At 39.4% G+C, this 15,000-nt stretch overlaps 1 protein-coding gene across 2 annotated transcripts; it reads right to left on the bottom strand.

Annotated features, from left to right (window-relative positions):
- Nucleotides 1–3,820: 3,820 nt before the first annotated feature.
- Nucleotides 3,821–11,499, bottom strand: LOC119598664. 2 transcript variants are annotated; one of them, XM_037948380.1, is made up of 3 exons: nucleotides 11,433–11,499; nucleotides 7,587–7,679; nucleotides 3,821–7,075 (listed from the first exon to the last, which is right to left on the bottom strand). In XM_037948380.1, the coding sequence occupies exons 2-3, from the start codon at nucleotides 7,643–7,645 to the stop codon at nucleotides 4,342–4,344; spliced, it is 2,793 nt and encodes a 930-aa protein (XP_037804308.1). In that variant the 5' UTR covers nucleotides 7,646–7,679; nucleotides 11,433–11,499; the 3' UTR covers nucleotides 3,821–4,341. The 2 variants fall into 2 exon arrangements, with proteins under 2 accessions (XP_037804308.1, XP_037804309.1); XM_037948381.1 differs by lacking the exon at nucleotides 11,433–11,499 and adding an exon at nucleotides 8,323–8,881.
- Between the last annotated feature and the right edge of the window lie 3,501 nt (nucleotides 11,500–15,000).

Here is a 15,000-nt window from a genome sequence, read left to right as displayed (position 1 = left end):
CAAGACTGTCACGACGGCAATCTGAGCTCGAGGGTTCAAGTAACCGGCCGGCACGTTGTTCCCTTGGGCAAGGAACTTCACCTCGATTGCCCACCTAGCTACTGGGTGGGCAAGCCAATTTTTTCCAAGGCAGTGCAATTCGTACACTGGAATATCGGCTGCCTCTAACTAATTGTGGTGGCATGACATACTGAATGTGGTTAGGGCAATATATAAACACACACACAAACACACGCACGCACGCACACACACACACACACACACACACACACACACACACACACACACACACACACACACACACACACACACACACACACACACACACACACACACACACACACACAGTTCCTGACGTAAAAGGGATCCATCCATACACACATACAAGGCCCCAAAATCTATGCAACAGCAATAGGGAAGGGTGTACAATCTTTTGGCGATACCCAAAGGTTTTAGGCAGGGTCCTATATGTACATGTACTTTTTATGGGTTTTGAATTCGTGCAGAAATAATGGTTTCCATATGTTCTTGCTTTGACCATCCGACACTAAAAAGTATAATCTTTAAATAAGATTAACAAGTTGTTTAGTGTAAAGGAGAAGAAATAACAGAACTGAGAGCGATACTTTCACGACACAGTGGCGTTTCTCTAGCCCGTGAAATCTGATAGGACTGGCCAGTTTGACTTATACTTGCTGATATTTGCTGTTGTAATGATTTGTTTTATTTACTCGTTTAAAGGGCAATTGTTTTTCGTTAAAGTAGCATAGACATTTTGTAATTAATTATACTTACTCAGATTCAGAAAGATGTTTTGTTATATGTTCAGTCTTTACTTCTGGTCCTAATTACTTTACTATCAAACCTCTTACTTTATGTTTCGAAAATGCTGATACTCATTAAAAAAAGTATATCAGTACGCACTTTGCAAACTTTCCAAACTGTGTATGCGTGTCCTGCTACAAAATGTGATACAATAAACTGTAAAATGTTCTTCCTACATACAATTTGTGCGTGACTCTGTAATCAGTGAATGCTTAAATATGTACTGGTACAGAAATAACTTTAAATATTTCACACAGTGCAGAATACGCACATAGCACAAATCAATGAATGCTTTTTGCATCATTTATTGAGAGTTCAGTGTGTGAGTCAGCTCTGAGGAGCGACGTGCTTGGCTCGGAACGATGTCTTCCATTAGGGTCTATGGAATTTCAGTAAAATTTCCACAGAGGAGCTTATATCGTTATAACACCATCCCACATGTAGAAGAAACGAGATTAGTTTCGTTGATATTGTTGCTTTAAATGATTTTTCGTTGTATATCCATTCTTGATATTAGTGATTTTCATTGATCCATCTGTCATGAGGTCGATCGATACAGAGAAGTCAGTAATGCCTGCGATTCTGCTTGTGTTTATAACTGTGTTCTTTGTTTGGATTTTCACATTGTGTTTGATTAATTTTGATTTAGATTTGACGTTGTGTTTTCGCATAAGGGAACCTGTTAACCCTCTTTGTTTTGTCTCTGTTTATGCGTTCATCCTCTGGAATAACATGAACGATATGAAGTTTCCAAAACACATCATCCAACTAATAAAGGCCATGTATGACCACCAACAAGCAGCTGTAAGAACCACTTATGGGTTAACAGAATGGTTCGAAGTCAAACAAGGAGTGCGACAGGGTTGCGTTCTGTCTCCGCACCTCTTTAATATATATTCTGAAACAATTATGAGAGGTGCTCTAGAGAATTTTGAAGGAACTGTGGATGTTGGAGGATACAAAATATCAAAACTGAGGTACGCCGATGATATAGTTTTGATTGCCAGCAGTATCACTGAACTACAACAACTACTAGATAAAGTTAGAGAAGCAAGCGAAATTGCTGGCTTGTTTCTTAATGCCAAGAAAACTAAGATCATGAAGATTCAAAGATAACCGGCAATGAACAATGATGAACATGTTACAATCAATGGAATGATTGTGGAAAATGTGAAAGAGTTCACTTATCTTGGAGCTGTTTTAACTAATACATATGATGATTCACCGGAGATAAAAAGAATTGCCATTGCCAAAAATGCCACAATTGCTCTCAATAACATCTGGAAAGACCGAAGCATTACCTTACGGACAAAGCTGAGGTTATTGAACTCATTAGTTTTCCCAATTGCATCATATGGTTCTGAGTGTTGGGTGCTGAAGTAGATAGACAAGAAAAAGATCAATAGTTTTGAAATGTGGTGTTACAGACGAGTACTGCGTATTAACTGGACAGAGAAGAAGACGAATGATGAAGTGCTGAGAAAAATAAATTGTAAAGACCGGCTGTTGAACATCTTGAACAGGAGGAAATTAAAGTTTATTGGTCATGTGATGAGAAGTAAAAGTATTGAGAAAGACTTGCTGACAGGGATGGTGATAGGAAACAGAGGAAGAGGCAAACCAAAGACAAGACTGAGCGATAATATCAAAGATATTTGCGGGCTGTCGATGGTACAAGTGGAAAGAAAAGCGTAAGATCGAGTTTAGTGGCGAAGGATGGTGGAGAGGTCCACGGCTGCTCAAACATGAGCATACCGTTATTGATGATGATGATACATATGTATACATACATATACATATATGTATATATAAATGTATACATATGTATGTACATACATATACATATATATGTGTGCCTCTCTCTCTCTCTCTCTCTCTCTCTCTCTCTCTCTCTCTCTCTCTCTCTCTCTCTCTCTATATATATATATATATATATATATATATATATATATATATATATATATATATGCATCTTACAGTTCTAAAGAAAGGACATACGGGTGTAAACAAAGACATTTTGTGGACCAAGTTCTCTTTTATTCACTTCTCCCAAAGTTCAAATACTTGTATCTTGCAAACAGACCATATTTTTTTCTTTGTTACAAAAAATCTACATATATTTTTTCACAAAATGTCTCACACAAACTTACAATAAAGTTAAGAATAACTGTATTACGGAACAAATACTATCATCTTGCTTATGTAAACATGCAAGAAACTTAAAAAAATAAAAATGATGCTGTAAAAAAGCTCTGAGACAAGAGATAGACACATTAAGAACACTTATGGATTTCAATATCTTGAAAAAGAAAGAAAGAATTGAACAGAAAAAAAAATCATGAAAAATAACCAACAAATTCAAGATGATAATGACAATGATGATACTGATTATGATGGCAATGAGATAATGGATAGGAAAATAATAATAATAATAATAATAATAATAATAATAATAATAATAATAATATCAATAATAAAAAATAAATAACAACAATAATAATAGTAATAGTAACAGTAATAATAATAATAATAATAATAATAACAATACTACTACTACTAATAATAAAGGTTGCTATAGTAGAGCTTGTAGCAGCAGTAATAACTGTAGAAATCATAGCAAAGTTTTAATGGCCATGGCATTAGTGGAGAAGTAATAGTAGTAGGAGGAGGGAAAGGGGGAGGGGGAGGGGGAGGGGAAGAGAGGGGGGAGGAGGAGGAGGAGGGGAGGAGGAGGAGGAGGAGGAGGAGGAGGAGGAGGAAGAGGAGGAGGGGAGGGGAGGGGGGAGGAGGAGGAGGAGGAGAAGGAGGGAGGGGGAGGAGAAGGAAAATGGAGGGGAGGAGGAGGAGGAGGAGGAGGAGGAGGAGGAGGAGGAGGAGGAGGAGGAGGAGGAGGAGGAGGAGGAGGAGGAGGAGGAGGGAGAGGGAAAAGGAGAAGGGGGAGGGGGAAGAGGAGGAGGAGAAGGAGCAGGAGATGAGAGGAGAAGAGCAGATAGGAAGAAGAGAGTAGAGCAAGGAGCACAAAGACTAGCAAAAGGACTGGCAGCTGGAGTTGGAGCAAGGGCAGCAGCTGTAGTAGTAAACATGAGGGAATCCTTGTAAAGGTTTACCTCAGATGGTCAAGTCAAGCTAAATAGCATCTGCTGTTTAGGATGGCCTTATAATAATAATAATAATAATAATAATAATAATAATAATAATAATAATCATATAAAAACAATAATAAATATAGTGATGATACTGATGACACATGTAAAAATGACCATGGAATGACAACCATAATACTAATAATGGTGATGATCATGATTACGAAGGAAAAAAATGGAAGTAACAAGTCACACTAAACTGTAATGCACATAACAATATGACTGATTCAACAGTATAATTTACCTTTGACTTTCTATAAGCACAATTATCAAAACTATTGCCTCTGTACAGTTCAATATTATATGATGTGAATAAAATTTTATAGTTATGCAAAAAAAAAAAAGTATATATATGCTAGCTCTTAGACATTCCTCACCGATAACTTTCCAAATTTTCTTGTGGTTGATGACTTTGTTCTTTCAAATGAAGTTCCTCTGATTGCTCTTCCTCGAGAGATGGTAATTTTGCTGCAGGTATAACTGAAGATACAGTTTGTGTACTTAATACTGGCTGAATTTTCAAGGAGGTAGTAATGGGGCCGGAAGCAGCAGCTACCTTATTGTGATACATTTTGCCAAGGCGAATACTAGCTTTCCCATCAAACATCCCACTGATGATGGGTGAATTCCAATGAATATCTGTGCTCTTATCTTCTAGCAAATGTTGTTGATTCACATCAGAGAAACCTGCTGCAGTGGAAGACACACGATCACTATACTGGACCTCTGGTTCACTGTTTGGAAGGTCTAAAGTTGAAGGAGAATTCTTCAGCACCAAATCTTTTCTTTTTACGCCTTTCTGCAAAGACTTTGTTCTACCATTACCTCTCTTCACAGTGTTTGAAACACCTTCAATTGTACTGCAATCTGAAGACTTATTTCCCCTTAAAGTATTTTGTAGAGGAACTTTTGTAGATTCCTGCTTGGACTTCTGTTTTGGCTTTGGTCTGAATGTATCCCAGATACATCCTTCTTTCGTCCTGGGAGTGTGATGGTCAGTAAAACTACAGTTCTCTGGATTGTTATTTCCTGTATCATCATCTCTATTAGCATATGCAGGAAGATGATCATCATCTTCCAGTACATCAGGCAAATTTGCCATGAAAACTGCTGAACTTGCATTAGATGTGGGAGTGTCAATAGTACCACCTTGACTATTGACTGAAGAAAAGTTTTCTTCCCTTAATGGTTCTTCTATATCAGTCTTGTGATCTTGAACTAAATGAACATCTTTGCCACCATTGTCTATTGTCTGTGCAATGAGTCCAGAATAAGGCATCTCCATAGGCTGTGGAGCAGATTCTAAGGTAACATGTATGCCCTCCGAAGAACCTGAAGATATGGGTTTGGGAGACTCAGATGACACTTTCAGTGATGGAGTATCCCAGTATGAACCCAAGTTGGAATTCATGTGATCATTGGATTTACTTGGTGAAGATGCCCCTATGCTTATCCTGGATGAACGTCTACGAGCTTTTCTACTGGCTCTTAGCTTCCGCTGTTCTGCCTGAGTTTCCACATTCTGCACTGAAGAAGTGAATGGTAAGTCACAATGAAGAGATAATGCTGCCATTTGGGTGGAAGGTGAAGTTGGTGATGTTCTGATAAGTTCACTGTTTTCAGAATTCAGTGTCTGCTGATCTTCTGAACTGGAATCTTTGACAAAACTCTCTGGAGAACTACTCTCATAGTGAGCTAATGCTACTGCTGCCTGATTATGGTATAAAGAGCGCTGAATTCCCGATGCTCTTCGTCTGCCACGTTGCCGCTTTGTTCCTCTTACTCTTGTCACTTTGGGCTTAAAATCTGTGGGACTTGGTAGGTCATCTTCACTAAAGACATTGCCAGAAATTTTTGATGAGGCTGCCAGTGCTGGTATCTCAAATTTCAGCTCATCTCCTTTACATGTGAAATTTGGTGACTCAGTACATCCATGAACTTCACCATCATTCTTACTGGCACTTTTACTTCCTCTCATCTTTTTCACAAGTTCTGAATCTGGCACTTCACTTCCTCTTTTTGCAAGGCTTGCTGATTTCAGAGGCTTATCCTTTGTTGTTTTCCTTCTTTTGGTTCCACACCTTAAAGCACTTGTCTCTTCTTTGACTGTTTCTGCTGAAGCAACATGTATATCTGAGGCACAATATTCCGTGATCTGACTCAGCGCTGTCTCACCCACACTTCCTGGCATCTGATCTGTATCCGTGAACCTAGACTCTATGGTATTTGGCTCACCACTCTCCACAGATGACACGGACTGCTCTGCGGTCTCTCGGTCCACAGAAGGGAGAAGGCATCCTGATAATTTGCTGGATCGTCTCCTTGCCTTCTTCTCCCGAGACTGGGAGGTTGGTTTTGCCTTTGGAATCTCATCTAAGAATGGAATAGGGTCATCCAGATTATAAAGTGCTGCTAATACTGGGTCTGTTACCTCACTGGTTGGATTCTCCTCAGCAATACTCTCCTTGGGTAGGCTGAACTGAAGTGCTTGTAGGTCCTCAATCATACCTTGGAAATTTTCATCGTTTGTGTCTGGTCTAATTATATTTCCGACATAAAAGCTAACCGATGAGTTCCTGCTCAACATACTGCAGTTACTGGTGTTCTGATTATTCTCGTTTTGCTCGGAATCATCATCAGACAATTTGGCTAAGACTTCCTTCACATCTTGGACAGTTACTGCAGAGCCTTTAGGAATCTTAACACCTCTGAGTTGCTTCATCTTCCTGGCACGGTCCTTTCTCAGACGCACTTTCTGTTTTGTTGGGTAGTAGTGGCTTGCAAACATACACAAGCGCTTTATTTTTTTCCCACTCATTACTGTGCTTGTAGATAAGTCATCACTGCTTCTCATGCCCAACTGCCTTGTCTCCTCATCCTCACTATTTTTCCTGCTTGTACTGCCCTTCCTCTGTCCACTCTTACACTGCTTCTGAGGGGTCTCGTAAATAGTTTCCAGAGCTGTTGGACAAACTTCTCTATTATTTTCTTGCAAATACAGACTTTCAATGTTTACTTCCGCCTTCCTTTTCTTATGTTTAGCTCGGCCTCTGCCACTCTCCGACACGTCATTATCAGCTTCCACTTTGGAGGGCCGTGCTCGTAATCTGAAATAACAAACAAAGATGCAGAATGGACAGGGACAGGGACAGTTCACATGAACAGGATAAGATGGTTTTTAGCTTCTGTTGAAATAAGTTTGTGAAATAAGATATTTTATGATTGAACTTAGTGAAATTAGTTCAATTGATAGCTGTGATGTGAAATGAGATTTCTTATGTACAAGAACCATTAAAATATAATAACTATTAGGACTTATAAAACATAAAAACTTGTAAAACTTAGTATTATCAAACTACTGGGAAAAAGAAGCTATCACAGCATATCAAGGTTGCTAATAAAATTTAAATTTTTCTTAGTTTAGTGACATGGAAAAATAACAAAGAAAAGCAGACCATATGTTTCACAAAAAAAAGATTCAAAGCAATATCATAAAAACCAAAATCTTACTGCCAAAGTTACAATAATTCTGAGAAAAACAATACTGTTTTAGGTATCAGGTAATTATACTGAAAGCCTATCTTTTCGATTCTCCGAATACCAGTGAACTGTACTAACCTCCGCCCACTGGAGACTCCCTCCACGGTGGTTCCCTCCCCCTCATCTGGGCTGTCCATCTCGGCTTTAGGAAGGATAGGCCTACCTGTAAATCTAATGAAAAGCATGTGTCAGTGTTCAAAGCCTATTCCAAAGAAATGTCTAAAGCTGGAAAATTATTTATCCTTTTCCATTTCCCTCACAATAAATGGACTAATACATGATTACATTAACCAACTCACTGAAAATAGAGAAAGTGAGAGAGAGAGAGAGAGAGAGAGAGAGAGAGAGAGAGAGGAGAGAGAGAGAGAGAGAGGAGAGAGAGAGAGAAGAGAGAGAGGAAAGAGAAAAGAGAGGGGGAAAGAAAAGGAGAGAGAGAGAGGAAGAAAGAAGAAAGAGAGAGAGAAAGAGAAAGAGAGAGAGAGAGAGGAGAGAGAGAGAGAGAGAGAGAGAGAGAGAGAGAGAGAGAGAGAGAGAGAGAGAGAGAGAGAGAGAGAGAGAGAGAGAGAGAGAGAGAGAGAGAGAGAGAGAGAGAGAGAGAGAGAGAGAGAGAGAGAGAGAGATACATACAATGTTCCAACTCCATGTGGCTCCTACTTTATTTATTGATTAATTATAAATGAACTGTTTTCAAAATATCAATACATACATTAAATACAAATTTACAGTATAAGTTTACATGCCACAATACCCGTAAAAAACCTTGAAGATACTCTGTAGATTCTCCCTGTTCAAAATGATAAAAAACACTGCTCACTACCCAAGTCCACACAGTGCTCCTGAGTTTTTGCTCTAGTTTGCCTTGAGATGAAGACAATGTTTCCTGGGAGGTGTTTGGGGGCAAAGCCTCTTAACAACACTCCCCAAGTGCAGTGCCTGAAAAACACATCCAGTCATGGCAACTTAGATTGTTGAATAGATTTTGTGACGTGGAGTTGGGGACATGGTCTTTAGCAAGTGTGCCTGTACTGTAAAGATTTACCATCTGGCTACAAGTTTAATCATCTGATATCAAATCTGGTTTGGGAGCGAGACAAGAGTTGTGAATCTGCAGCTTCAGAAGGCTGTTAAAATGTTCATCTCCTCATGCTGTTGGCCTTCTTACATCCTCACTTCATATTCTAATTTTGTATCCTTACTTTGTTGGCTTACACTTTGCTTTATAGTTGCAGTTTGGACACTTTGACTCTTTACATTACTGGCCTACTGAAAAGCTGCTTCACAGTTAAGTAAATGAGCAATCCCATTAATTTCTGCAGCATCTTATTGGTATTGTTATTTGTTTCATTGCTGACCGTCATAGCATTTGTTACTGGAGTAGCCGAAGGCCTTATTTCATGTTCTATGGTACTAAGAATGGCACAGAGCTCCTATAAAGTGAATACCTATTCAATATTTGAATCATTATCAAACAAACAAAAATAATAAAAACAGCTGAAGCAAACATGACTACTTTCTGGTTCACATGTTCCGTGCAGTTTGATTAAATGCCTCAAGATCCCATCACTCTTACAGCAAGAGGTTATATAGGTTGCATTGTCCAGTAAGGTAAGTTATGGTAATGACAGGTTAAGCTTTATCCCCCCTGCTCCCCAAGAAGGGAAAGAATACAATAACAATTGTCTTGTTGGGCTAATACAAATACAAATAATTTGAATTGCATAAATCTACCTAGAAAACTATCTTGTCTCTGAAAGACTTGCAAGTAAAATACTGTTAATTTTCCCATACTGCAAAACAGGCCATAAACCAATAACCACTAATAAAATGAGGAAAATGCAATCTACAATTCCTCACTGCCCCCCCCACCAGGTCTGCAATCAATGACCTTAGTTGGGTCTGGCAATGCAGAAGCTGAGCAAGTGACAAATTGAAAACTGAATAAAATAACACTATTTTCTTGATAAACTGTTAGAAAAAAAAAATCTTTGTTTATCAGGTTTTTCAGCCAACTGGTGAGTTTTTACTAATAGGTTTACTTCTTTCTTCTTTTAACGGTAGGTTCATGTCTGAGCCGCCGTGGTCACAGCATGATACTTAATTGTAGTTTTCATGTTGTGATGCTCTTGGAGTGAGTACGTGGTAGGGTCCCCAGTTCCTTTCCACGGAATAGGTTTACTACTCTGCTAAATTATAGCAATTTTCTTAAATCTAATCTTAAATCTAGTACTTTTCATAAATTTAATTGGTTCTCACTATCATATGCTTTTTTTCTTTTTTAAGCATTAATCATACATTTATCAAGGTATACTATAAGCACTTCATACACTATAAGAAATGGATAGGTTACAGGATAAGTGATCAATCAATTTCATTGATATTACTATTGGCGATTGGGACTATTTCCTAAGGTTTAGCTTCTCTACTTCAATACTACATACAGATTTTGATAATACATATAAATTTTATATATGTAAGCAGATGATTATATCATACTTTGCTGCCAAAGCCCTCACACATCATGCACTGGACAGGGAAACACTTCCTCCTGGTATAATTTGGAAGACAGATCTTGGACTGCTTCCCTTTTCAATGATAATTCACCGAGCTCCATTTTTGCCGGATTGCAGGTCATACTCGATTGGCCTTTGCCAGAGCATAAAGTACAGAGGCCATGGCAACAGTGGAAATACTCAATAACTTGGGAGAGTATGATAACAGGTCAATTCTGGGGTAAAAGCATAATCTCACGGCAAATTGTTCAATAACTTAGGTATTAGGCATCAGTTCTTATTATGCCATTTTCAACTCATTAATTCACAACAAGCTGTATACCATGTTATGTTCTGAAACAAAGAATACATCTTTCTATTTGACATAGTTACATAGTTGACTCCGGATTGAGGCTTCTATGAAGCCTGTACTTCCAGCTCTTGATCTATAATTACGCTATGTTGCTGAGCTCATGAGGTTGGAAGAGTAACAGTGTAATTATATTTAAGTTCAACATCCACCCAACTTCTACCCAGTCTATGCTTGAAGGTGTTGATAGAATTTGGCTTCGCAACTTCTGGGTGCAGAGCATTCCACACAGGAACCACGGAAGCGAAAAGGATTGCAATGAACCTCTAGTCTAGATTATTTCTGGAAAAGCTTGTAAGTGTAAGATGATCTCTCCTCTTGCCTCCGATAAGCAGGTGTTGGCAATCCGAACTCTCTCAACCGCTGTTCGTATGACAGGCCCCACAGCCCAGGTACCGTCTTCGTAGCCGCGCGTGCAACATTTTCCGCTGCAGTTCTGACACCCACTTTCAATGAAGACCAAACTTGGTTACAGTAAGTGAGGACAAGGCTTGCTGTAGTTGCAGATAACAATTTAAATGATTTTCTGCGGATGTAGTTGTAAAACAATTTAAATGATTTTCTGCGGATGTAGTTGTAATTGTAAATAACAATTTGAACGATTTTCTGTAGTTATAAATAACAATCTAAATGACTTTCCGTTTTCAGTTTCGGAACAATCTTCTTCTTATCCCTACCCAATCCCTCCTTTACTTTCCCAGAAATGCGATTTTAGAAATTAAACGAAATCCCTGTCACTCTTACGGCGTTCAGGCCAAACGCACTTCACACCCAACATTGAAAAGCCATGTGTGGAAATTACTCGAAGAATAAATAAACATATATAGTATCCACTTGCCAAGTTCAACAGGAATCATCCATTATAAACACGAACCCAATCGCTGTAAGAAAGAGGCAATTAAGGTCATGTCATTAGAAAGTGAACATCCTGGACAGTTCCTGGTTTTGAGCTTTAAATACGACATAAAACCACTTTCTACACATTCCAACGTTCTCTACGGCTATATGAGACTATAAGCTACCTCTTTCGGGCAAGGAAAAGGCGATCCCAAAGGTCTTACTTACCAATGTGGGAAAAAAAATTTGTTGTGGGAATTTAAATCTTTGTTTACGTGCCTGCCATTTGTCGAGGGGTAACGGGTCTAAAATTTGAGGCCTTCTAAATTGGCGAGAGCAGTATAGTTTCACGTATAGTCTAAAAACAGGTATGGTATTGATTATGTATTTGTGGTATATGTTTGGTTTGATGCGAAGGGAACAATTTCTCTGTTTATGATAAATGGCTAAGTCCGTAGCCTGCCGGAGAAAAATTGCGCAAAGGTCTGAATAATATTTATAAAAGTATTATTATGTAACATAATATCCGTAATTTTATAGAAATACAAAATATAGCAGCAGAAATAGAGAGAGAGAGAGAGAGAGAGAGAGAAAGAGAGAGAGAGAGAAAGAGAGAGAGGAGAGAGAGAGAGAGAGAGAGAGAGAGAGAGAGAGAGGAGAGAGAGAGAGAGAGAGAGAGAGAGAGAGAGAGAGAGAGAGAGAGAGAGAGAGAGAGATTAAAATTTTAGAACTTAATAACGTTCATGGCAACTAACTATATAACACTTAATTTTACAATTTATTTATTCAAGTATTTACTTAGTCACTTCCCTGGCATTATAATTTTAGACCTACAACATTCAAAACCCAATCATATATTTATGAATCATTCATTTACCATAAATCGTGGCCGCTTTAGTTTTGTTCTTTCTGTTGGTTTAAGAAAACATTAACAAATGATGATTGATTCTCTCTCTCTCATCTCTCTTTCTCTCTCTACTCTCTCTCTCTCTCATTTCTTTCTTTTCCATTCTACTCCACCCCTCCTTCTTATACTCCTTCTCTCTCTATCCTCTCCCCTTCTTTCTTCTCATATCTTTCTCTCTTCTCTCCTCTCTCGATCTCTCTCTCTCTCTATCTCTCTCTCTCTCTCTCTCTCTCTCTCTCTCTCTCTCTCTCCTCTTCCTCTTCCATTCTCTCCCCCCTCTCTCTATCTATTTCTCTCTCTCTCTCTCTCTTCTCTCTCTCTCTCTCTCTCTCTCTCCCTCCACCCCCTCTCTCTCTATCTCTTTCTTTCTCGCGCTCTCTCCCCCCTCTCTTTCTCTCTCTCCATCTCTCCACTCCCCCCCTTTCTCTCTCTTTCCCTCTATCCACTTCCTCTCTCTCTCTCTCTCTCTCCACTCCCCCCCTCTCTCTCTCTTTCTCTCTCCCCCCCGTCTCTCTATCTCTCTCCAGCCAACACAGTGTCTCATTATTCAAAATATGCGCACCCTCCCCTTTCTTCTTCAGAGAGCCATCGCGCCACGAAACAAATTTCCAATCAGATGAATCCCCATAACCCCTATTGACCAATTACGTCACACCGCACACTACCTCCCACAAGCTCCTCCTACTCTCCTGAATTCCTTCTCATTCCTCGCAGTATCTTCTCGACGCGATTATGAAATATGATAAGAGATATGATATGATAACTATAACTATAACTATAACTATATATAACTATATATAACTATATATAACTATATATATATATATATATATATATATATATATATATATATATATATATACATATTTATTTATTTATTTATCTATTTATTGAAGAAACCGACAACATGAGTCAACCGAATACCGCTATTTCGCTTCTGTTCTTTCCCCAGTCAAAGGTGCCTGGGGGGGGGGGGGAGCAGGAACAAAGTCTGGTCGCTTTTTAGCAACCTCTTGTTGCCTGAGGGCTGCTTCTTTCCTGACAGAGCAAGCCAGGCTCCAGGCGTGACGCGTCTTGGCACAGTTGGGACATTTGGCTGTTGTGTCCCTCTTTTCCTCTTTGTATGCCTTGAGGCACAACTCAGTGTTGTGTGCCTTGCTACAGACACCACATTCAGGCTTGGCTGTGCAGCTAGTCTGGTGTTGACCATATTTCTGGCACTTGAAACACCGAAGTGGGTCAGGCACATATGTTCTGAGGTTGTAGGTGCCCCAGTTACCCAGATCAAGGGTAGAGGTTGGGGCACCTTTCATGGTCACCAGGATTTGCCTGGTTGGAGTCTTCCCCTTCGACATTCGGGAAGCCTCCACGACCTGTGGGTGTGATGCGATCACCTCCACATCACATGAGACTGAGAAGCCAAGTAGCACCATCTTGACTCTCTTATCCTTGGGATTCAGTGGTAAGAACCTCACTTTCCTCCCTTCTTGCAGCTCCTTCGTTTCCTGCAGGAAAACTCAGGGTAGCTCGGTCTTTGGTCATAATGATCATGCCCTGATCTCTAGCAATCCGTATCGACAATCGGATCTTGCGTTGGCTCTCTAATGTCCTGACCAGTTGATAGGCACTGACGACACGTTAAGTACAATTCTATACCATCCTCTACTGCTGACTCCTAGCGTGATGGATCAGTATAATTAAAAACTGAAATCACTGTGATCATTATTGCCCCAAAGATTTAATGTTATCAACATCATCATTGGCCTGGAACTTGTAAAAAATAATGATATGGAGGTACCGTTGATCTGTGTCCTGGAATTTTTCCTGAATACACCATAGTTTTCTTTCCTGCATCATTTCGCTCATGAAGCCCTACTGCCTATTGATAATGTTACACCCTTACACCTCGAGGCACTAGATGGTCCGGATGTCGAAGAAAGCTCTCTGCCCACGTGTGCAGAATCCTTTAGCATTTAGGTTGACTCATACCTCGTTTGAAGGATTTGCTGTTTGAGAGGACATTCCTTTCATCCTCCAGAGTAATATGATCAACAGCGTGTAGCTTCCGTTTCGAAATGAACGTCACATGCCTGGTTTACTTAAAACTGTCAGACATTACGTACCCGCGCGCAGAGTTTGATTTAGCGTTGCGCTTTTGATGTAAAGTATGTTATCATAGAGTGTTTTAAAGAGTTTGTGAATCGCCACTGAATGTGTATGGAAATGCTTATCTATTAATAGGTATTTATTGATACTTCATTACGATTAATCAGTATCTTGTCTGCTGTTGCTTCTTAACAGTTGCTAGACCCAAAAATAGTCGCAAAGAAAACCTATATGAGAAAGAGTGAGGAAAAGAGAGGAAGAGAGAGAGAGAGAGAGAGAGAGAGAGAGAGAGAGAGAGAGAGAGAGAGAGAGAGAGAGAGAGAGAGAGAGAGAGAGAGAGAGAGAGAGAGATAGATTGCTGTGGTACCTGTTGATTTGTATACCCCTTATGCCTAAATCTATCATATCTTTAATTCGAGTCCTTTAATATACAGATATAACAATTCACCTATTTACATGTCTAATTTTTCTAAATTGTTAACCATGTCAGTCAAACCCAGTTCACGTTTATTCAGTAGCGCCGCTCCTTTTGTTCACTAGAGCCATCCGTGCTCTAGATTCGTTTAAAAGTCGTCACCTGCAAGGAATAACGGAGACTGGCTTCACCCAGCCTTAGTAGACACACCTGAAGGTCTCCACAATAGATTGATCTTTATACGTACCAATCTACAACAATAAATACAAAGCACAGAAGACTTGCCGGTACCCCTACTCTTATGGATTCTTGTTTACACTGAATCTTATGTCTCGCTGTTTAGCAACACTCGCCTTCTCATCTACTTC

This window comes from Penaeus monodon, chromosome 41, assembly GCF_015228065.2.
Source record: "Penaeus monodon isolate SGIC_2016 chromosome 41, NSTDA_Pmon_1, whole genome shotgun sequence".
Taxonomy (NCBI): domain Eukaryota; kingdom Metazoa; phylum Arthropoda; class Malacostraca; order Decapoda; family Penaeidae; genus Penaeus; species Penaeus monodon.
This window is presented reverse-complemented; position numbering and strand designations above follow the sequence as displayed.